The 24,517-nt window shown below is 45.5% G+C and overlaps 3 protein-coding genes across 13 annotated transcripts in view; 2 read left to right on the forward strand and 1 right to left on the reverse strand.

Annotated features, from left to right (window-relative positions):
• On the reverse strand, positions 1-8,660 carry trip13 (thyroid hormone receptor interactor 13). The gene is made up of 15 exons (XM_031811768.1): positions 8,563-8,660; positions 8,071-8,164; positions 7,545-7,695; positions 6,769-6,892; positions 6,608-6,663; positions 6,302-6,392; positions 5,985-6,057; positions 5,679-5,742; positions 5,428-5,514; positions 3,168-3,274; positions 2,701-2,854; positions 1,758-1,870; positions 1,376-1,445; positions 1,105-1,185; positions 1-1,029 (listed from the first exon to the last, which is right to left on the reverse strand). Exons 2-15 carry the CDS (start codon positions 8,160-8,162, stop codon positions 1,015-1,017), a joined length of 1,278 nt encoding a protein of 425 aa, XP_031667628.1. The 5' UTR covers positions 8,163-8,164; positions 8,563-8,660; the 3' UTR covers positions 1-1,014.
• Positions 8,645-24,507, forward strand: brd9 (bromodomain containing 9). 8 transcript variants are annotated; one of them, XM_031811763.1, is made up of 17 exons: positions 8,645-8,805; positions 9,266-9,486; positions 9,733-9,894; positions 10,816-10,948; positions 11,353-11,410; positions 12,022-12,166; positions 12,691-12,801; positions 13,840-13,973; positions 15,194-15,326; positions 18,015-18,090; positions 18,358-18,453; positions 19,561-19,693; positions 19,925-20,036; positions 20,919-20,972; positions 21,139-21,244; positions 21,616-21,792; positions 22,257-24,467. In XM_031811763.1, the coding sequence occupies exons 1-17, from the start codon at positions 8,757-8,759 to the stop codon at positions 22,355-22,357; spliced, it is 2,001 nt and encodes a 666-aa protein (XP_031667623.1). In that variant the 5' UTR covers positions 8,645-8,756; the 3' UTR covers positions 22,358-24,467. The 8 variants fall into 8 exon arrangements, with proteins under 8 accessions (XP_031667623.1, XP_031667616.1, XP_031667617.1 ...); XM_031811756.1 differs by having other exon boundaries at positions 8,667-8,805; positions 10,813-10,948; positions 13,777-13,973; positions 22,257-24,507; XM_031811757.1 differs by having other exon boundaries at positions 8,688-8,805; positions 13,777-13,973; positions 15,191-15,326; positions 22,257-22,422.
• Positions 24,365-24,517, forward strand: part of LOC116352752 (probable palmitoyltransferase ZDHHC11) — a 16,470-nt gene continuing 16,317 nt past the window's right edge. For 2 of the 4 annotated variants that reach the window (XR_004206618.1, XR_004206619.1), the window contains exon 1: positions 24,365-24,460. The gene's annotated coding sequence lies outside the window, so the exon portion shown is untranslated. The remainder of the gene's footprint in view (positions 24,461-24,517) is intronic. The other 2 variants (XM_031811764.1, XM_031811765.1) reach the window with 1 other exon arrangement.

The raw sequence follows: 24,517 nt of genomic DNA on the forward strand, positions 1-24,517 counted from the left end.
TGTTTTTAAAGAGTTGAATAATCCAATGTTTTATATATAAATAAACCAGGTCAGTTATGAACATGTGTATCCTGAGTTTAAATGAAGAGACCATATGAAGGCAGCACACAATACATGGAACATCCTTGAGTATCAAAAAAACATCCACAGGATTAGAAATTAAATCAGAATTTGTACATTTCCATTGAAGCTCTCCTATTGGGGGCATTTGCATTCATTTACAATAACAGAAAGGCTGTGTTTCTAATCGCAACTATTGAAACGTATAGGAAACAGCAAGCTCACATAGAAAACATCAGACAAGCAGACAGAGTAATGAATACATGTGCTGTAAACAACATATGGGGGGGCGTCTCCCATATCGCACCCTATTCCCTCATATAGTGCACTACGCTTGACCATAGCCCTATGGGTCACGGCCCAAAGTAGTGCAATGCATAGGGATCATAGGGAGCCATTCGGGACATGCCGTCTTGGGTTAGGAAATTAAAGCCGTTATAGTCACACGTATCAAGAGAGGACTGCATCTCAGGCTTTTTAAAACGTGCTGAGAACGCACCTAACATTGATGACGCTCGGCAGTAGCAACACAAGCTTCAGGAAGTCTCCACAGAACATGACCGACTGGTTGACGGCTGCCATCTTTAATATAGTGCTCTAATGGTAAAACACACTGTCTGTGAGAAAACTAAATTGGTCAACGTTGAAGTGGTTAGAAAAATATGATTATAAAATGTATATTGTTTAACCAGGAAATAAAATGTACATGAAATACCAGAAGAGACCGTGTCCATCAACCGTTGGGTAAAACAGGTCCAGACTGTCTGAGACAGGTCCCAAATAGCACCCTATTCCATATTTAGCACACTACTTTTTGGCCAGATCCCTACAGACACTATAAAGGGTATAGGGTGCTATTTGAGACAGTGTCCCTGTAGATCACAGACAGTTGACCAGATCCCTACAGACACTATAAAGGGTATAGGGTGCTATTTGAGACAGTGTCCCTGTAGATCACAGACAGTTGACCAGATCCCTACAGACACTATAAAGGGTATAGGGTGCTATTTGAGACAGTGTCCCTGTAGATCACAGACAGTTGACCAGGTTGTCCTTCTCCTCGATCTGTTTGTCCACTGCCAGGTCCATGGCCTCCAGGAACCTCTCCAGGACCACTGTCGGGGTCTGGTAAGGAATCATAGGCAAGTCACGTTGTTGTTGCATAGAAACGCAATGAGTAGCACTCTTTCCATATGAAAATACTACACTTTATTTTAGATCAAAAATATCTTCCCATTGAATTCATGTTTAAAATGTTTGTTTAAAAAATAAACTGTTTGCATGCTGCGTGAAACATTTGAAAACGTTTACAAACCTTCACAAAAAGAGCATGGGCCAAAAAGGGTAGTTTCCTCAGCGCTCTGCCACTAAAACCTTTACTCTTTCTGGAACAGTCCACAAGAGAAATAAGCACAAAACAGCTTTCAATTCTACTCTGATACAATCCAATCCAACACACACACTTCTCAAGGGTAGTATCAATTCTACTCCGATACAATCCAATCCAACACACACACACTTCTCAAGGGTAGTATCAATTCTACTCTGATACAATCCAATCCAACACACACACTTCTCAAGGGTAGTATCAATTCTACTCCGATACAATCCAATCCAATCCACACACTTCTCAAGGGTAGTAGCTTGGTGGCAGGTCTGAGATATGAACGACAGCGCTACGGAGGGCTGGGACTCACATGGCGATGTCCCTGAGAACCAGGCTGAGCTCCGACACCTTGCTCTCCCTGAAGCCCATGGTCTCCAGCTCAAACATGGTCAGCAGTGGCTGTCTGGGGTACACGATCTGGCACTACACACAACGTAGAAAAAGGAAATATAACTCACAAATGATTTTTACCTCTGTTGATGTTTCGGTACAACACCTTGGTGAAGACCTGGTACTGAACATAAACGTGTCAGTGAAAGGACTCCTCAATAACAGAGTAACTGTATCCTACGGTAAGAAACTCCAAAGTTACGAACCCCAGAGTTACAGACACATTTTTCAGCACATTTCAAAGTTACTCAGTGTTCCAAAAAAAAAACATTCCCAAAGAGGTCCTATTGTATTCATTAAATTTACATGTTGGTGTGTTTTTACCTTCATCAGTTCCTCCAGACAGGACAGAGAGATGTTGGTGTGTTTTTACCTTCATCAGTTCCTCCAGACAGGACAGAGAGATGTTGGTGTGTTTTTACCTTCATCAGTTCCTCCAGACAGGGCAGAGAGATGTTGGTGTGTTTTTACCTTCATCAGTTCCTCCAGACAGGACAGAGAGATGTTGGTGTGTTTTTACCTTCATCAGTTCCTCCAGGCAGGACAGAGAGATGTTGGTGTGTTTTTACCTTCATCAGTTCCTCCAGACAGGACAGAGAGATGTTGGTGTGTTTTTACCTTCATCAGTTCCTCCAGACAGGACAGAGAGATGTTGATGTGTTTTTACCTTCATCAGTTCCTCCAGGCAGGACAGAGAGATGTTGGTGTGTTTTTACCTTCATCAGTTCCTCCAGGCAGGACAGAGAGATGTTGGTGTGTTTTTACCTTCATCAGTTCCTCCAGACAGGACAGAGAGATGTTGGTGTGTTTATACCTTCATCAGTTCCTCCAGGCAGGACAGATAGATGTTGGTGTGTTTTTACCTTCATCAGTTCCTCCAGGCAGGACAGATAGATGTTGAAGATGCCCTCTACAGACGGAGGGCCAATGTACTGCTTGATGTCAGCTCTGTCCACAAACGCCAGGTCTATCTTCTCTGTCACGTTGGAGGTGGTCAGGATCACAACATTAGGATGCCTGGGATATACAGGAAGATCAGCTGGGCTAAACGACATACACACCAACACACTGGAGGATGAAGTGGTAGAATCCCACAGCCGCTTGTAGAGAACATGGATGTATCCCAAATGGCCCCCTATTCCCTATATAGTGCACTACTTTTGACCAAGGCCCATAGGGCTAATGGCCCCCTATTCTCTACATAGTGCACTACTTTTGACCAGTAATAGGAAATCATGTTAAACAGAGCTTTCATGAGCTGTTGCCTCTGAATCTATGGGGTTTAATGTGTGACCCACCACAGCAGATGAACTGAACATGTCTGACTGACCGCTTGATCTGGTCCAGCTGTGTGAGGACAGAGTTGACCACTCGGATGGCGTCTGAGGGTTCCGTTCCGGACTGGGAGGCTTTCCGCGCTGCCGTCAGACTCTCCACCTGGTCATCAAATACAGAGTTATTCTGGGCCCTGCAGTTACATGTGTAGGAGTTAACTGGGCCCTGCAGTTACATGTGTAGTTGTTAACTGGGCCCTGCAGTTACATGTGTAGTTGTTAACTGGGCCCTGCAGTTACATGTGTAGGAGTTAACTGGGCCCTGCAGTTACATGTGTAGGAGTTAACTGGGCCCTGCAGTTACATGTGTAGGAGTTAACTGGGCCCTGCAGTTACATGTGTAGGAGTTAACTGGGCCCTGCAGTTACATGTGTAGGAGTTAACTGGGCCCTGCAGTTACATGTGTAGGAGTTAACTGGGCCCAGCAGTTACATGTGTAGGAGTTAACTGGGCCCTGCAGTTACATGTGTAGGAGTTAACTGGGCCCTGCAGTTACATGTGTAGGAGTTAACTGGGCCCTGCAGTTACATGTGTAGGAGTTAACTGGGCCCTGCAGTTACATGTGTAGTTGTTAACTGGGCCCTGCAGTTACATGTGTAGTTGTTAACTGGGCCCTGCAGTTACATGTGTAGGAGTTAACTGGGCCCTGCAGTTACATGTGTAGGAGTTAACTGGGCCCAGCAGTTACATGTGTAGGAGTTAACTGGGCCCTGCAGTTACATGTGTAGGAGTTAACTGGGCCCTGCAGTTACATGTGTAGGAGTTAACTGGGCCCAGCAGTTACATGTGTAGGAGTTAACTGGGCCCTGCAGTTACATGTGTAGGAGTTAACTGGGCCCTGCAGTTACATGTGTAGGAGTTAACTGGGCCCTGCAGTTACATGTGTAGGAGTTAACTGGGCCCTGCAGTTACATGTGTAGGAGTTAACTGGGCCCTGCAGTTACATGTGTAGGAGTTAACTGGGCCCTGCAGTTACATGTGTAGAAGTTAACTGGGCCCTGCAGTTACATGTGTAGGAGTTAACTGGGCCCTGCAGTTACATGTGTAGAAGTTAACTGGGCCCTGCAGTTACATGTGTAGGAGTTAACTGGGCCCTGCAGTTACATGTGTAGGAGTTAACTGGGCCCAGCAGTTACATGTGTAGGAGTTAACTGGGCCCTGCAGTTACATGTGTAGGAGTTAACTGGGTCCTGCAGTTACATGTGTAGGAGTTAACTGGGCCCTGCAGTTACATGTGTAGGAGTTAACTGGGTCCTGCAGTTACATGTGTAGGAGTTAACTGGGTCCTAAAGTTACATGTGTAGGAGTTAACTGGGGCCTGGAGTTGTTCCTGACCACATGACCTGACCAGGAAGAGCTCTGGACCACTGTTGTAGGCTATTCATACTTTACCGCATCAATGAGAACAAACACCAGAGCCTGCTTTACCTCATCAATGAGAACAAACACCAGAGCCTGCTTTACCTCATCAATGAGAACAAACACCAGAGCCTGCTTTACCTCATCAATGAGAACAAACACCAGAGCCTGCTTTACCTCATCAATGAGAACAAACACCAGAGCCTGCTTTACCTCATCAATGAGAACAAACACCAGAGCCTGCTTTACCTCATCAATGAGAACAAACACCAGATCCTGCTTTACCTCATCAATGAGAACAAACACCAGAGCCTGCTTTACCTCATCAATGAGAACAAACACCAGAGCCTGCTTTACCTCATCAATGAGAACAAACACCAGAGCCTGCTTTACCTCATCAATGAGAACAAACACCAGAGCCTGCTTTACCTCATCAATGAGAACAAACACCAGAGCCTGCTTTACCTCATCAATGAGAACAAACACCAGAGCCTGCTTTACCTCATCAATGAGAACAAACACCAGAGCCTGCTTTACCTCATCAATGAGAACAAACACCAGAGCCTGCTTTACCTCATCAATGAGAACAAACACCAGAGCCTGCTTTACCTCATCAATGAGAACAAACACCAGAGCCTGCTTTACCTCATCAATGAGAACAAACACCAGAGCCTGCTTTACCTCATCAATGAGAACAAACACCAGAGCCTGCTTTACCTCATCAATGAGAACAAACACCAGAGCCTGCTTTACCTCATCAATGAGAACAAACACCAGAGCCTGCTTTACCTCATCAATGAGAACAAACACCAGAGCCTGCTTTACCTCATCAATGAGAACAAACACCAGAGCCTGCTTTACCTCATCAATGAGAACAAACACCAGAGCCTGCTTTACCTCATCAATGAGAACAAACACCAGAGCCTGCTTGTCATCTATCAGCTGTTGTATCTTCTGGAACATCTTAGTGACCAGTTTCCCACTCTGGAAGACAGACACATTACATGTTTTTAGTCAAACAATACCAATAAATCATTTATACATGTTGATGCTGTGGACAAATCCAATTTCCCCTTGTGGGATTAATAACGTTTATTCCAGTAAATTCAATGAGACATGTAACGAGAAGCAGGAAGAGCCAACTGTACCTCAGAGAACCACTTGGAGAACAAACTGTGGCTGTTGATCTCAACAAACTGCCCGTAAGAGTACCTGCAGGAAGAACAGGACAGGAAGTTTATAGGACCCATATGGACGTCATAAGACAATGAATTACATGGATATTGCATTGATTAATAGAGAATAAAACATTGAAGTTAAAACACAAGGTAAAACCAGGACAATATGTACGTTTGGGAATACAGTATGTGGTGGGTGGGAATGGCTAGAGGTGGTGAAAAACATTGTCCAACAAGATTCTGCCAAAGCCCTTTCCTCAGAGAGCTCTCTCTTACCGGTTCGATAGTCGGATTGACAGCTTCTGGGCCAGAGCTTTACACAAAGACGTCTTCCCTGTGCCCGGGGGTCCTAACGTGGTACAAATATAGACACACAATCTAAATCATATCCCTTTTTACAGATATCACATGTATCCGCATTATAGTTGACACAGCCATTATATTATCATATTATATACAGCACATTGGAATAATCATAGGATATTATACATTAATATCAAAGTTACTACTATATTATATTATCATATTATATCATAATATCATATTTATTATTATATTCATGTGTCAAGTTATCAAGGTCCTGCTTCCGTTACCATGAAGCAGAACAACTCGGTTCCATGAGATCAGGTTGCTGTCCACGTTTTTGTCAGAGAAGTAAATTGTGGTTGAGACGTAATCCAAGAGCTAGAGGGGAAAAGAGAAAGACAACAGGATGGAGGTCAAATAATTACATCAATGTAGTACCACTGACATCTCTCTATAACACTCCATTAATAACACAAGGTTATTAAGGTTGATTCCCAAATGAAGCCGTATGCCCTATGTAGTGGACTACTTTTGACCAGAGCCCTATGGGGCCCGTAGGGTACCATTTGGAACGTATCCGAAATGTTTCTTACTTGTGTTTTGACCCCGCTCTCATAGACCAGACTCTCCCAGATGCCATGGAACTCAGCTGAAAAACACACACATGGGAGTAAGAAAACATCACCCTGGCAACCATAGAACTACATATAGAACAGTCAACTAGTAGAATCTCTGTTAACATGGGCCCGCCCACCGGCTGGTAAGAGCCAGTGATTGGCTGCAGAGAGCTCCTCCTCCTCTAGGTTCAGAGTGCTGGGCCCGTCCTCATTCAGGGTGAAGATGTGGATGGACAGACTGCAGCTCTTCAGATCTATGGGCTGTATGAGGAAAACAACCCAAACATCAGACATGTGTCTTATAGTACACTACTGCTTTTTTTTTAAATACCAGGGGTCAGGTCTAAAGTAGTGCACTGGATAAGAAATAGGGTGACATTTGGGACTCATCCGGGTGGGTATAGTTAGTGGAATGTTCCAACAGAAATCTGTTCCAAAAACGTTGTAAGTACAAGGAGTAACATGATCAAGTCACCTCACTAACTAGCTGCCGAATAGGCATCAACTCACCACGTAGCTTATTCTTAATGTTTGTCCATAGGCTACCAGAGTGAGGACAGACATTTTTTCGGGAATAAACGTGGTGAGTGAAAAACGTAATGAAATAGCCCATTCCTACCCGGTATCTTAATCTGCCTCTATACAACTTTGTATGTGTTGTTTGTTGGCAACCTTGTTATTTACTAAGTTCTTGGAACCAGTTCCACAAATTATACCCACCCGACTTATCCCATGATGCATCAACATACAGCTGAAAATGTATTATTAACGTGCCACTAAGACAGACTGTATGTGCTAATGAGTTTCCTACGGGACATTATTTATCTCAAGCAGCTAGAGAGAGAGAGAGAGAGAGAGAGGAAAAAAGAGTTAGAACAACAGTAAATGTCGTCAGGCTGTCATAGTACTTTACTTTTCTCTCAGCGTCCACTATGGCCACTGATTGGACGTGTTTGATAAGGAAGTCTTCGTCAAACTCTGTCCACCTGAAGGCCCCGAACACCATCCGATGACGGTTCAGCAGGTTCAAGACGTGCATCTTCACGTCAGACCTCTTGGCAGTGCTGTAGTCAGTGTAATACGCAGAGAGAGAGAGAGAGAGAGAGAACAGACAGAGGAGAGAGAGAGCGACAGAGAGCAGTGTTGTTAGGGACAAGGAGAAAGGAATGGAAGCATGTAATGAATACAACTTTGAAAAGACTAACATGCTGGGATAAATCATTACATAATGGCCAGTGTCCCAAATGGCAACCTTATTCCCTATATAGTGCACTACTCTTGACAAGGGCTGATAGGGCCCACCATTTAAGGAGGGCCCTTTTCAAAAGTAGTGCACTATATAGGGAACAGGGTGCCATTTGGGACACTTTCATTCCCTAGTACTGTAATACTAGTTCAGTGTGAATAGAGCTTTTAAAGATACACTAGCTAGTTAGAACCTGGTAGATTTGACGTGAACCTCCACATGGATGTTGTTCGTGTCGTTGGGGTTCTGCTTCAGATCCCCTACCTCCATTCTGTCGCCCTCCATACCTTCAGAGATTAAAATGTATGTCAAAATTAAATCATTTTCGGGTGGAAATACAAAAACTCCTTGCTCAGCCTAATGTAATGTCTCGGCAGCAGTACACATTACATGTTGACATCACCAACATGCATAAGAAGTAAAAAAATAAGTATAATTAGCTAGCTAGTATGACAACAACACATTCAATGCAAAGCATCAAGCTCACAGCATTTAGCTACCTAGCTAATGTTCGCTAGCTACACCAACATTACTAGTTAAAGTCGCAGAGTGACACGCTTTATTCTGTTGCTAGATCTCACTAGCAGGAGATGTTACTAGTGTTACGTGTGTAATACAGCTATTACGAATCGTCATTTATTTTTGTTAAGCTTTCATTCAAGAAGTTTTCACAAAAATTGCTTACCTTCGTTTTTGGTACGGAATCGACTGAACGTCACTCGAATTTAGCGCGCAGTTTTGTTGAACCTGAAGTAGATGCGTTGTTGTGGGAAATGTACTTCCGGGTTATCGGGGTATGGATCGCATTTTAATGCAAACAATTATTAGATACAGATACCTGATTACCAGACGCTTTCGCTTAATTTAAACACAACAAACATGGGGAAGAAGCATAAAAAGCACAAGCCGGAGTGGAGAACAGTTGATGGTAAGTGAGCAAAGAAAACAAATTCAATGCCCGGCTTTGTCCCTTTTTGCTAGCCTAGCTAGCTAGCAGTTAACGTTATCCTACTGTCTGGCCAGCTGACTGAATCGTCCTGCAGCGCTAGTGCTAATTTACTATTCCTCAACTTCTGTTGTAGTTTATTATTCATCAACTTATGTTGCTTGCTGCCATAAGCATTACCAATGAATATTATGACGGATGTGTATCAGGTCTTATCAAGATTGAGTATGCATAATATTGGCTTTAACGCCAGCCAGTTTATCCTGTCGTAGTGGTAGCATTGCCCCGCAGATAGATATCTGTGATGGGTAGCTAATGTTTATCATCACTTATTACACAGTAACACACACACACCACATCTTCTGCTAGGATGACGATCATGCTTGTTGATCTTGCACTGGGCATGACCCATCACTCAGCTAAATGTGGTCTCTGTTTTCAGACTGTGAGGACAAGCCTTTTGAGAAGCAGCTGAAGCTGGTGCTCAAAGTGGGAGGAAGTGAGATCACAGAACTCTCAGGCTCCGGCCATGACTCCAGTTACTACGACGACAGGTCAGACCATGAACGAGAGCGCCACAAGGACAAAAAGAAGAAGAAGAAGAAAAAGTCTGAGAAGGAGAAAGACAAACACGTAGATGATGAGGAGAGGAGAAGACGGAAGGTGAGTATGAGGGGAACAAGGGTCTGGCCCAAATGGCACCCTATTCCCGATATAGTGCACTACTTTTGGCCAGACCCATATGGGCCCTGGTCAGAAGGTGGGCACACTATAAAGGGAATATGGTGCAACTTGGGAGTTAACCTTTCAAATAAAGCATACCATATAACATGACATAAAGTGAGCTAGGTTGTCATTTAAAGACAAAAAAAACCAATAATCAATCAATGAATGTTTAATCTTTGACAGGAAGAGAAGAGGAAGAAGAGAGAGCGGGAGCAGAATGAATCAGAGGCTGCTACTGCCTCTGCCAGTGGTGTGGGCCTGCCCACTGTTGTGCCCAGTCACACTGGTGTGGCAGTCGAGCCTTTCATGCTGCCAAAGATACCAAACATTGGTATTAGTTTTGAGGTGAGAAACGTTTTTGGGCTTTTAATTACTCAAGTCTCAAGTTTAATTAGTCGTATGTACAGGAGACACATGGTATACAGCATCCTATGAAATGTTTACTTGCAGCAAGCTTACTTGATCCCTAGAGCCTATAATGTTTTCCTGGAGATCCTATAGTCGGGAAACCTCCTGGTCCTACAGGAGATAGTGGAACTGGAGACCTCGTGTTTCTACAGGAGATAGTGGAACTGGAGACCTCCTGGTCCTACAGGAGATAGTGGAACTGGAGACCTCCTGGTCCTACAGGAGATAGTGGAACTGGAGACCTCCTGGTCCTACAGGAGATAGTGGAACTGGAGACCTCCTGGTCCTACAGGAGATAGTGGAACTGGAGACCTCCTGGTCCTACAGGAGATAGTGGAGCTGGAGACCTCGTGTTTCTACAGGAGATAGTGGAACTGGAGACCTCCTGGTCCTACAGGAGATAGTGGAACTGGAGACCTCGTGTTTCTACAGGAGATAGTGGAACTGGAGACCTCCTGGTCCTACAGGAGATAGTGGAACTGGAGACCTCCTGGTCCTACAGGAGATAGTGGAACTGGAGACCTCCTGGTCCTACAGGAGATAGTGGAACTGGAGACCTCCTGGTCCTACAGGAGATAGTGGAACTGGAGACCTCCTGGTCCTACAGGAGATAGTGGAACTGGAGACCTCCTGGTCCTACAGGAGATAGTGGAACTGGAGACCTCCTGGTTTGTGTTTGGCAACACTGTACATTAATGCCTTTGCTACAGTCTAGCACGCATTATAATTACTCATTTGTACACCATACTTGCAGCAGTAACACTAACCCTAATCATAATAGATAGGAATATCATAGGGCCATCTCCAGTAGCTTAATGAGGACCATGTCACTGACTCCTGTTGTATCTGTCTCAGCAGCAGGAGGAGAAGAAGAGGAAGAGGGAGAGGTCTGAGATGGAGCCGGAGGTGATGGACCAGTTTCACCCCAACATCAAGGTAGAGGTGGAGCAACAAGGAGACCGGCCTGTTAGGGCTTGCAGGACAGCCCCGGGTAATAATCTAGCTGTTCTCTTGTGTTGTTGTGTTATTACACATGTTATTACTGATTATAAGCTGGGTGGTTCCAGCCCTGAATGCTGATTGGCTGACAGCTGTGCTATATCAGACCGTATACCACGGGTATGACAAAATATTTATTTTTACTGCTCTAATTCCGTTGGTAACCCGTTTGTAATAGCAATAAGGCACCTCGGGGGTTTGTTACCACGGTTAAGGGATGTATCCAGGCACTCCACATTGTGTTATGCGTAAGAACAGCCCTTAGCCGTGGTACATTGGTCTTATACCACACCCCCTCTGGCCTTATTGCTTAATCATAACATACATTGTCCATCCATAGTAATCTGAGGTGTTAAAGGCTAATGTAAAACAGGTTGTGATCGTCTCTTCCCTCAGAGAGTGAGTGCACCCCTCGACAGCAGCTCCTGGAACACTTCCTGCGCCAGCTTCAGAGGTACGGCTCTCTGACAACATGGACCACTTTACATGAACACCAATTATCCCGTTATTATTCCAAATGATCAACTATTCTGTTTTTGAGTTGACACATATAAACACATCAGTTTGTATCCTGGTTAGGAAAAACCAGGATAAGATGCCTGGGATATGCTGATCTTAGACGGGATACTGCGGCATGTCAACATTTTATCCCGTTTACTGTTGTTTTTCATGTTCTGTGCTGTCAGGTTCAGGTTCACATATCATGAGTGTTGTTTTTCATGTTCTGTGCTGTCAGGTTCAGGTTCATATATCATGAGTGTTGTTTTTCATGTTCTGTGCTGTCAGGTTCACGTTCACATATCATGAGTGTTGTTTTTCATGTTCTGTGCTGTCAGGTTCACATATCATGAGTGTTGTTTTTCATGTTCTGTGCTGTCAGGTTCACATATCAAAGGTGCATGTAAACAGCTTACCCCGAATAAGACCTGAAGTGGGATATGAGCTACTATCTGGAATACTGTGCGCATGTAAATGTGTTCAGTGACAGATCCATCTCTGGATTATGCCTGTTGGTGACATGAAAGTCAGTTCAGTCGGTACGAAGACTTCTGTTTGTCTTTCCAGGAAGGATGCCCATGGCTTCTTCACTTTCCCAGTGACAGACGCCATCGCTCCAGGTTACTCTGTGATAATCAAACACCCCATGGATTTCAGCACCATGAACGACAAGATCACAGACAACGAGTACAAAACCGTCACGGAGTTCAAGGTGAGGTGATGCTACAAGCGACCACATGGCGATCTGTCCATCACAGATCACAGGAACTGTCATGATTAGAATTTTGAGATGTATCTCACTACGTTTTTCAGTGATTCCTCACCTCTTTCTGAACTGTATTGGAGGAGAAGGTCCAACGGGCCTCCCCTTGAGCATTTTGAGATGTATCTCAATACGTCTTTCAGTGATTCCTCACCTCTTTCTCAACTGTATTGGAGGAGATGGAGGAGATGGTCCCCTTGAGCATTTTGAGAAGGCGACAAGGATAGAAGATACAAGGAATCAGGGAAAGATGAATTGTGAAAGAGCCTTGGCGTTATCACGTTGATATAACTTGTGGAAATGGAAAGTGTGTGCTGTACATAATGGTTACCTTTATAACATTGATAGTGTTTTCAAAGGGAGGATATTTATTTGCTTCAATTAAACAAATATTTGTGTTGAAGTATTTGTATCAGTTTTAATTGAGTGGCGGGGAGCTTGTTGTTGTAAAGCGGTTGCTTCCTCTGTTGCAGGCGGACTTCAAGCTGATGTGTGATAATGCCATGGTGTATAACCGCCCAGAGACCGTTTACTACAAGGCTGCCAAGAAACTGCTGCACACTGGCTTCAAGATGATGAGCAAAGTAATGAGTAGTGTCTCTACGAGGAGCGGATAGATTGTCATTGTCAGTGTATGATTTGTTGTGCATGCTGATGTTCATAACCCATCCATGTATTTCCCTTTCCTGTGACAGATGTCTTCGCTGGTGGAGTCCTGTTTCCCCTTGTCTTGTCCTTTTCTGTTCTCTCTCTGTCGTTTCACATGTTGGTCATTCTTCTTCCTCTCTGGCTTTGTGAAACAGATTTGCCTCTGTGTGGTTTTACTTCAAACACACCACACTGTAACGTCCTTGTATATTTCTTTATCAGAGTATTCAGGAGACTGTAGAACAACTAAGCAGATAGAAGGCAGACGTGTGACTCAAGATGTTTGATCAATGTTTTCCCTCCTAACAATCATCACCATCCCATCCAGCCATCCCACCAGCCATCCCATCCTGACATCCCATTCCATCACCATCCAGCCATCCCATCCTGACATCCCATTCCACCTCCATCCCATCTAGCCATCCCACCAGCCATCCCATCCCGACATCCCATCCAGCCATCCCATCCTGACATAACATCCAGCCATCCCATCCAGCCATCCCATCCTGACATAACATCCAGCCATCCCACCGGCAATCCCATCCTGACATACCATCCCACCAGCCTTCCTATCCCACCAGCCTTCCCATCCCACCACCATCCCACCAGCCATCCCATCCCACCAGTCATCCTACCAGCCATCCCATCCTGCCATCCCATCCCACCAGTCATCCTACCAGCCATCCCACCAGCCATCCCATCCTACCAGCCATCCCACCAGCCATCCCATCCCACCAGCCATCCCATCCCACCAGCCATCCCACCAGCCATCCTATCACTCTCTGGCTGAGTTTTGGCAAATGGAGTATAAAGCAATTCCCTTTGGTTCTCTTTCTCTCCCTGTGGTTCTCTCCCTGTGGTTCTCTCTCTCTCTCTTTGGCTCTTTTTCTGTGGCTCTGCTCTGTTTACAGGAGCGGCTGTTAGCACTGAAGCGCAGCATGTCTTTCATGCAGGACATGGATTTCTCTCAGCAGGCGGCCATTTTAGGGGACGAGGACTTGGCGTCTGAGGAGCCCCCTCCGGAGGTCATCTCCATGCCCGTGGAGTCGGCGTCGGCCAAGAAATCCAAGAAACCCAAAGACATCAAAGATATGAAGGAAGTCATCAGGTAGAATGGACTGGCCTACTCTCTATGAGTTTAGCCATTTCTGAGCTAAACTGACCAAGGCGCATTTACAACAACACATAATTCTGCCCCAAAATAATGACAATTTCTCTCAGCCAGTGTCCTAAGGGCTTTTTAGGTGAGAGCTGATGCCACACTATGATAAGCAGTGCCCATTTTGACAAAGGAAGAGACTCAAAATATTTATCTTGTCCATTCCTGTCGCGCCTCTCCAGGGTGCTGTCGGAGAGACGCGTCGCTGCGACACACCACCAACATTCTGTCAATAAAGTCATCTACCATCATGTAACAGATATAGATAGAAAGAGTAGGTGTCCTTTTCTGTAGCCAACAGGCTGGAGATAAAATGGATGACAATGTAATGAGATGGAAACGTTTTATATCGTACAGGTTTCTCCCATCAAAGAGCCTAAATGATGCCTCGTCAAAATAGAAAAGTGCTGACATGTTAACAAACAACACATCCTAACAACAGGACAGGTCAAAGTCAAATGGACAATCAGGCTACTCACAACTTTTGTCCTGGAGTTTCATCCCGTGGGCTAAATTGTCATGATCAGTGGTTTCAAGTTTGTATCCATCAATGTTTTTACGAGCTGCTCATAGTGAAAACATGAAATACTTGGTCATTTCCCGCTGTGTAAACACACAGCAAATAGGCTCAGGATAACAACTCCTCCTGATGGAGTTGGAGTAGCTGATATTCAGAGCTCAAAGAGACAAGTTGATTAGTGACAGGAATCAGGATGAATAAAGCCACTATACCACAGTACGCACGGACCGACGCTGACGTCTTTTTTGGATTTAGCCTTGATTTACACGGACGTTGTGTTCTAGTCCAATCCGGATCAACTCTAAACCCATCATACACTTCTGTTTGTTTCAGATTTTGTCCGGTCTGGACTAGCCTTGATTTGGCCCAAAATTATATGTCTATTAATTAAATAATTTAATTAATATTTTCAGCTTTCATTTAGAACTGAAAATCTGGAAATTCAACATCTGGAAAAAAAATACCTAGTTTCAACATAATTTTGCTTACTGGGACTATTCTTGTAGGGGCGGCAGAATGTGGTCCCAGCAGTCACCTGTATTAACCAGTGATCTGTGGAGTGACCGTGTGCATCTCTGTGGTCCCAGCAGTCACCTCTATTAACCAGTGATCTGTGGAGTGACCGTGTGCATCTCTGTGGTCCCAGCAGTTACCTGTATGAGCCAGAGGGGAACGCCTGCAGCCTGACTGACAGCACAGCGGAGGAACACGTTCTGGCCCTGGTGGAGCACGCTGCAGATGAAGCACACGACCGCATCAACCGATACATGCCCAACTCCAAGGTTTATATATATATATATATAGTACCAGTCAAATGTTTGGACTCATTCCAGGGTTTTTCTTTATTTTTTACTATTTTCTACATTGTAGAATAATAGTGACCATCAAAACTATGAAATAACACATGGAATCACGTAGTAACCAAAAAAGTGTTAAACAAATTGATATTCTTCAAATAGCCACCCTTTACCTTGATGACAGCTTTACACACTCTTGGCATTCTTTCAACCAGCTTCACCTGGAATGCTTTTCCAACAGTCGTGAAGGAGTTCCCACATATGCTGAGCACTTGTTGGCTGCTTTTCCTTCACTCTGCGGTCCAACTCATTGAGGTCGGGTGATTGTGGAGGTCAGGTCATCTGATGCAGCACTCCATCACTCTCCTTCTTGGTAAAATAGCCCTTACACAGCCTGGAGGTGTTTTGGGTCATTGTCCTGTTGAAAAACAAATGATAGCCCAAACCAGATGGGATGGCGTATCACTGCAGAATGCTATGGTAGCCATGCTGGTTAAGTGTGCCTTGAATTCTAAATAAATCACAGACATTGTCACCAGAAAAGCACCCCCACACCATAACACCTCCTCCATGCTTCACGGTGGGAAATACACATGCGGAGATCATCAGTTCACCCACACGGCGTCTCACAAAGACAGTACGGTTGAAAAATCTCCAATTTGGACTCCAGACCAAAGGACAAATTTCCACCGGTCTAATGTCCACCGGTCTAATGTCCATTGCTCGTGTTTCTTGGCCCAAGCAAGTCTATTCTTCTTATTGTTGTCCTTTAGTTGTGGTTTCTTTGCAGCAATTCGACCATGAAGGCCTGATTCACACAGTCTCCTCTGAACAGTTGATGTTGAGTTGTGTCTGTTACTTGAACTCTGTGAAGCATTTATTTGGGCTGCAATTTCTGATACTGGTAACTCTAATGAACGTATCCTCTGCAGCAGAGGTAACTCTGGGTCTTGCTTTTCTGTGGCGGTCCTCATGAGAGACAGTTTCATCACAGCGCTTGATGGTTTTTGCGACTGCACTTGAAGAAACTTTCAAAGTTCTTTACATTTTCCGTATTGCTTGACCTTCATGTCATAAAGTAATGATGGACTGCCGTTTCTCTTTGCTTATTTGAGCTGTTCTTGCCTTAATATGGACTTGGTATTTTACCAAATAGGGCTATGTTCTGTATACCCCCCTACCTTGTCACAGCACAACTGATTGCCTCAAACATATTAAGAAGGAAAGAAATTCCACAAATTAACTTTTAAGAAGGCACACCTGTTAATTGAAATACATTCCAGGTGACTACCTCATGAAGCTGGTTGAGAGAATGCCAAGAGTGTGCAAAACTGTCATCAAGGCAAAGGGCTACTTGAAGAATCTCAAATATAAAATATATGTTGATTTTTTTTTAAAACACTTTTTTGGTTACTACATGATTCCATATGTGTTATTTCATAGTGTTGATGTCTTCACTATTATTCTACAATGTAGAAAATAGTACAAATAAAAGAAAACCCTGGAATGAGTCGGTGTTGTAAAAGCTTTGACCGGTAGTGGACACATTACCAAGTTTCTTTATGTGTGTTTTTCTTTTTCTTTGTTTTCTACATTGTAGAATAATAGTGAAGACATCAACACTATGAAATAACACATATGGAATCATGTAGTAACCAAAATAGTGTTAAATCCCAAATAAACACTGTACATAATGATCAGCTGCTATATGCCCAGGTCCAAGGTACTGTACTCAATACAATAGTGTGTTTTAATCAGATACGACTGCTAGACTAGAGGTTAGAGAAGCGGAGGGTTGCTGGTTCGAATCCCTGGCTTTGAGTCAGGTTTAATAGATGGATATTTAAAGTGGATGCCAGGGTTGATCTATGTTTAGTTAGTTATCCCGGTGACCACATGGTTCTAGTGTCCTGTTGACCACATGGTTGTAGTGTCCCGGTGACCATGTGGTTGTAGTGTCCCGGTGACCACATGGTTCTAGTGCCCCAGTGACCACATGGTTTTAGTGTCCCGGTGACCACATGGTTCTAGTGTCCCAGTGACCACATGTTTCTAGTGCCCCGGTGACCACATGGTTCTAGTGTCCCAGTGACCACATGGTTCTAGTGTCCCGGTGACCACATGGTTCTAGTGTCCCGGTGACCACATGGTTCTAGTGTCCCAGTGACCACATGGTTCTAGTGCCCCAGTGACCACATGGTTCTAGTGTCCCAGTGACCACATGGTTCTAGTGTCCCAGTGACCACATGGTTCTAGTGTCCTGGTGACCACATGGTTCTAGTGTCCCAGTGACCACATGTTTCTAGTGCCCCAGTGACCACATGGTTCTAGTGTCCCAGTGACCACATGGTTTTAGTGTCCCAGTGACCACATGGTTCTAGTGTCCCAGTGACCACATGGTTTTAGTGTCCCAGTGACCACATGGTTCTAGTGTCCCGGTGACCACATGGTTCTAGTGTCCCAGTGACCACATGGTTCTAGTGTTCCGGTGACCACATGGTTCTAGTGTCCCAGTGACCACATGGTTCTAGTGTTCCAGTGACCACATGGTTCTAGTGCCCCAGTGACCACATGGTTCTAGTGTTCCAGTGACCACATGGTTCTAGTGCCCCAGTGACCACATGGTTCTAGTGTCCCAGTGACCACATGGTTCTTGTGTTCCTGTATTTTCAGATGGGTTTCCTGAGGAAAGAGCCTGATGGTAATCTGTTGTACACTGTAGTGAATCAGCTGAATCCAGAAGCAAAAGGTTTGTTCCCTACTTTTCTCTGGTATTATCCAGTGGGAAACTCACTGTCCCAAATGGCAGCCTATTCCCTATATAGTACACTACTTTTGACCAGAGCCCTATGGACCCAATGGACCCTGGTCAAAAGTAGTGCACTACATAGGGAATAGGCTGCCATTTGGGACACAGATATAGAACCTGTATAGATGTACTGTATCAGATAAATGTCCAAGATGTTCTATACCATGTGACACAGAGGGAAGTACCTGTTCTGTCTCTGCTTCCCAGAGGAGGAGACCCACCCTGTGGACCTGAGCTCTCTGTCCAATAAGCTCCTTCCTGGATTAACAACACTGGGTTTCAAAGATGACAGGAGACACAAGGGTATGTACAGAAAGTACAAAGCTGCTTAGCGGTTAGCTAACACGTTTGATGCATGTCCTGACCATGTAAAAAAGTCAATGTGACCTCCTGCTGCTTAGCGGTTAGCTAACACGTTGGATACATGTCCTGACCATGTAAACAAGTCAATGGGACCTCCTGCTGCTTAGCGGTTAGCTAACACGTTGGATACATGTCCTGACCATGTAAAAAAGTCAATGGGACCTCCTGCTGCTTAGCGGTTAGCTAACACGTTGGATATATGTCCTGACCATGTAAACAAGTCAATGGGACCTCCTGCTGCTTAGCGGTTAGCTAACACGTTGGATACATGTCCTGACCATGTAAAAAAGTCAATGGGACCTCCTGCTGCTTAGCGGTTAGCTAACACGTTGGATATATGTCCTGACCATGTAAAAAAGTCAATGTGACCTCCTGCTGCTTAGCGGTTAGCTAACACGTTGGATACATGTCCTGACCATGTAAAAAAGTCAATGGGACCTCCTGCTGCTTAGCGGTTAGCTAACACGTTGGATACATGTCCTGACCATGTAAAAAAGTCAATGGGACCTCCTGCTGCTTAGCGGTTAGCTAACACGTTGGATACATGTCCTGACCATGTAAAAAAGTCAATGTGACCTCCTGCTGCTTAGCGGTTAGCTAACACGTTGGATACATGTCCTGACCATGTAAACAAGTCAATGGGACCTCCTGCTGCTTAGCGGTTAGCTAACACGTTGGATACATGTCCTGACCATGTAAAAAAGTCAATGTGACCTCCTGCTGCTTAGCGGTTAGCTAACACGTTGGATACATGTCCTGACCATGTAAACAAGTCAATGGGACCTCCTGCTGCTTAGCGGTTAGCTAACACGTTGGATACATGTCCTGACCATGTAAACAAGTCAATGGGACCTCCTGCTGCTTAGCGGTTAGCTAACACGTTGGATACATGTCCTGACCATGTAAACAAGTCAATGGGACCTCCTGCTGCTTAGACGTTCTAGATTCTGTCTTTCATAATGTTGGCTATGATGAGAGAGAGAGAGAATTTCTTCCAAGGGTTCCTTCTTCTGCTCGTCGTGTGTGTGTGTGTGTGTGTGTGTGTAGTGACGTTCCTGAGCAGTACCTACAACACCCAGACCCTGCAGAACAACTCCATCTACCCAGACCTGCTGCCTGATGAGATGGACCTGCTCTACTCAGCCTACGGGGATGAGACTGGGGTGCAGTGTGCTCTCAGGTTAGTCGATGCTGTAGCAGCACTGGTATCATTACTGGAGCTAGGGTTCCCATTGGACCGTTCCTGGAATCAGGATGCAATAATAAGGAAATCCAGGGATATCTGGGAATTTTGGGGGAAATTTACCACAATTTTGCTACCCTTCCTGCTGTGCACATCTAACGTGCTGTATGAGAAAGCCTTAACGTTGTAGTATATACTGTGTAAATGCTGTCTCCTTCCTCATTCCAGTATTCAGGAGTTTGTTAAAGGTTGTGGGAACGTTACTAAGCGTTTGGTTGACGGGCTGCTGGATAAGATGACTGCAGGGGACCACTCTAAGGCTGTCTACCAGATCAGACAGGTCTGTACCCCATTAACACACTCATACAGGCTGGGCCCCAAATGGCCCCCTATGCCCTATCTAGGGCTCTACCTTTGACCCGGGCCGTCTGGGGGGGGGGGGGGGACACCATCACATATGACTTCCTAAAGCACACCATGGGGGTCTTGTCTAGGGGGGGGGGCAGTCACGCGTATGACTTCCTAAAGCACACCATGGGGGTCCCGTCTAGGGGGGGGGGGCAGTCACACATATGACTTCCTAAAGCACACCGTGGGGGTCCCGTCTGGGGGGGACAGTAAGTCCTGTGTTAGAGGGGGCATGTGTTGCGTGGGTATTTACAGATAGATAATTTTTCCTGCTACTTTTATGTTAACTAGTTTTAACTAGTGGTAGAAGCTGGGTATATAACTAGTTTTAACTAGTGGTAGCTCGGTATATAACCAGTTTTAACTAGTGGTAGAAGCTGGGTATATAACCAGTTTTAACTAGTGGTAGAAGCTGGGTATATAACTAGTTTTAACTAGTGGTAGAAGCTGGGTATATAACTAGTTTTAACTAGTGGTAGAAGCTGGGTATATAACTAGTTTTAACTAGTGGTAGAAGCTGGGTATATAACTAGTTTTAACTAGTGGTAGAAGCTGGGTATATAACTAGTTTTAACTAGTGGTAGAAGCTCGGTATATAACTAGTTTTAACTAGTGGTAGAAGCTCGGTATATAACTAGTTTTAACTAGTGGTAGAAGCTGGGTATATAACTAGTTTTAACTAGTGGTAGAAGCTGGGTATATAACTAGTTTTAACTAGTGGTAGAAGCTCGGTATATAACTAGTTTAAACTAGTGGTAGAAGCTGGGTTTAACATTATGTTAATGTGGTAGTAACATGTCGTCTTGTGTTTCAGAAAAGAAACATGGCGTTACCAGACGAAACCAAGAGCAACATTTACGATATGCAGGTATTTTACAGCTGTTCAATTGAATATGCTTACAGTGATTTTGTTTAGTGGTTGGTGTGTGTGCGTGTGCGTGTGTGTGCGTGCGCGTGCGTGCGTGTGTGTGTGTGTGTGTGTCCATCCTGCTTGCCCAACATGGTTGACCCTCCAGATGTGTGTATTTGCCCAGATGGCTGATGGGACAGGTCTGGGAGAGGGCAGCTCAGTGCTGGACTTCATGTCCATGAAGAGCTACTCTGACATGTCTCTGGAGATGTCCATGCTCAACTCTTTAGGTGAGGATCCTACCTGCTTGTAAATCAGTAGTATCGCTTCCATTATCTTAACCACCTGTGTGTTTACCACCACCCCCCATACAGACATATAAACACAGACACACACACACACACACACACACACACACACAGACAGACACACACACACACACACACACACACACACACACACACACACACACACACACACACACACACACACACAGAGACACACACACACAGGCACACATAGTCTTTATAGTGATTGTTTACCATAGCCCTAAAGTAGTGCACTATACAGGGAATAGGGTGCTGTTCGGTATGTGGACCCTGTCATCTTCACCACTTGTATGACTGTAATGGTCTTCCCCGTGTGCCTCCTCTGCTCTCAGGGAAGTCAGTGAAGAAGGAGCCGGGGCATGAAGACGGGGTCAGTCAGCAGCACTTTGAGGAGGCAGCCAAGCTGCTGCAGGAGTTCCAGGAGGGCCAGGTGGAGAGGGGAGGCTCCAGACCCTCCTCTAACCTCTCCTCCCTGTCAGGGACCTCCGACAGGGACCAGCACCACCTGGGTAAGGACTGCAGGACAACACTGTCTGGAGCTCATCCACATACCTCGCTGTATCAGTTCGTAAGTCCCAAATGACACCCTAATCCCTATATAGTGTACTACTTTTGACCAGAGCCCATAGAGCTCTGGTCAAAAGTAGTGTGCTATGTATGGAATAGGGTGCCATTTGGGACGTAGAAAGGTGCTCCTCCACCTGCCTCGCTGAGCCAGTGTCAGAAACATGCAGGATTTTGTCTGTCTGTGCCAGTTGCCATTTTGTGCCTAGTTGACACTTACAGGCTCGGTATATCCCATCAGTCACTTAAAACTGTAAGGACAGACGCTCTGGATAAGATCTTCTGCCAAATTCATAAATATCATGTAAAATGTTATGAGACATGAGTTTCAACGTTTCAAAGGCTTTGTAGACATGTGATTGATGTGCTTTGTTTCAATGACCGTTGGTTTTTCTATGTTCCTCCTCAGGGAGTCCCTCACACCTGGGTGTTGGTGACCAGTCTGAGATGGTTCATGACCCCTATGAGTTCCTCCAGTCTCCAGAGCCAGGCTCCACATCCAACAGCTGACCTATGAGTTCCTCCAGTCTCCAGAGCCAGGCTCCACATCCAACAGCTGACCTATGAGTTCCTCCAGTCTCCAGAGCCAGGCTCCACATCCAACAGCTGACCTATGAGTTCCTCCAGTCCCCAGAGCCAGGCTCCACATCCAACAGCTGACCTATGAGTTCCTCCAGTCTCCAGAGCCAGGCTCCACATCCAACAGCTGACCTATGAGTTCCTCCAGTCTCCAGAGCCAGGCTCCACATCCAACAGCTGACCTATGAGTTCCTCCAGTCTCCAGAGCCAGGCTCCACATCCAACAGCTGACCTATGAGTTCCTCCAGTCTCCAGAGCCAGGCTCCACATCCAACAGCTGACCTATGAGTTCCTCCAGTCCCCAGAGCCAGGCTCCACATCCAACAGCTGACCTATGAGTTCCTCCAGTCCCCAGAGCCAGGCTCCACATCCAACAGCTGACCTATGAGTTCCTCCAGTCCCCAGAGCCAGGCTCCACATCCAACAGCTGACCTATGAGTTCCTCCAGTCTCCAGAGCCAGGCTCCACATCCAACAGCTGACCTATGAGTTCCTCCAGTCTCCAGAGCCAGGCTCCACATCCAACAGCTGACCTATGAGTTCCTCCAGTCTCCAGAGCCAGGCTCCACATCCAACAGCTGACCTATGAGTTCCTCCAGTCTCCAGAGCCAGGCTCCACATCCAACAGCTGACCTATGAGTTCCTCCAGTCTCCAGAGCCAGGCTCCACATCCAACAGCTGACCTATGAGTTCCTCCAGTCTCCAGAGCCAGGCTCCACATCCAACAGCTGACCTATGAGTTCCTCCAGTCTCCAGAGCCAGGCTCCACATCCAACAGCTGACCTATGAGTTCCTCCAGTCTCCAGAGCCAGGCTCCACATCCAACAGCTGACCTATGAGTTCCTCCAGTCCCCAGAGCCAGGCTCCACATCCAACAGCTGACCTATGAGTTCCTCCAGTCCCCAGAGCCAGGCTCCACATGCAACAGCTGACCTATGAGTTCCTCCAGTCTCCAGAGCCAGGCTCCACATCCAACAGCTGACCTATGAGTTCCTCCACTCCCCAGAGCCAGGCTCCACATCCAACAGCTGACCTATGAGTTCCTCCAGTCCCCAGAGCCAGGCTCCACATGCAACAGCTGACCTATGAGTTCCTCCAGTCTCCAGAGCCAGGCTCCACATCCAACAGCTGACCTATGAGTTCCTCCAGTCCCAGGCTCCACATCCAACAGCTGACCTATGAGTTCCTCCAGTCTCCAGAGCCAGGCTCCACATCCAACAGTTGACCTATGAGTTCCTCCAGTCTCCAGAGCCAGGCTCCACATCCAACAGCTGACCTATGAGTTCCTCCAGTCTCCAGAGCCAGGCTCCACATCCAACAGCTGACCTATGAGTTCCTCCAGTCTCCAGAGCCAGGCTCCACATCCAACAGCTGACCTATGAGTTCCTCCAGTCTCCAGAGCCAGGCTCCACATCCAACAGCTGACCTATGAGTTCCTCCAGTCCCCAGAGCCAGGCTCCACATCCAACAGCTGACCTATGAGTTCCTCCAGTCTCCAGAGCCAGGCTCCACATCCAACAGCTGACCCACACACTGACAAGTTGCCTCTAACTGGGGTAGCTCTGGTCACAATACCAGTATCACTATATTATGATACTCAACTTTCCAAGGCAAAAAAGGAAACAAAACTATTTTAACTCTTTAAAAACATGCTTTACCTAAAATATTGTTTTCTGTAGCTTGAAAAACAAACAAATATGTCTCTGGTGTATCTAACATTAAGACTTCTGAGTATTGCGATACTGTTATTGAGAAACTACTAGGGAGATGGTAGAAGATGCCTCTAACTACTGGTCTGGGGTCAGACATTGTTTGATGGGTAATCTGATCCTAGATCTGTGGCTTAGAGGAAACTTCTACTCAGAGCTGATCTGACGTCCTGTATCTAACCACACTGGTTGTTTTGTTGTCTGACTCTGTGCTCTCAACACACCGGGGACAATGAGAGAGAACCTCAGACATGTTGTTGAAGGTCATCATGATTGTACAGATTATTTGTATGTGTGCTATACTTAAGAGAATAAAGTTGCCACAGGTTGTGTTTTTACACAGTACTGTGTCATCAGGTTGTGTTTTTACACAGTACTGTCAT

This window comes from Oncorhynchus kisutch, unplaced genomic scaffold (genome assembly GCF_002021735.2).
Source record: "Oncorhynchus kisutch isolate 150728-3 unplaced genomic scaffold, Okis_V2 Okis02a-Okis13b_hom, whole genome shotgun sequence".
NCBI classification, from domain to species: Eukaryota; Metazoa; Chordata; class Actinopteri; order Salmoniformes; family Salmonidae; genus Oncorhynchus; species Oncorhynchus kisutch.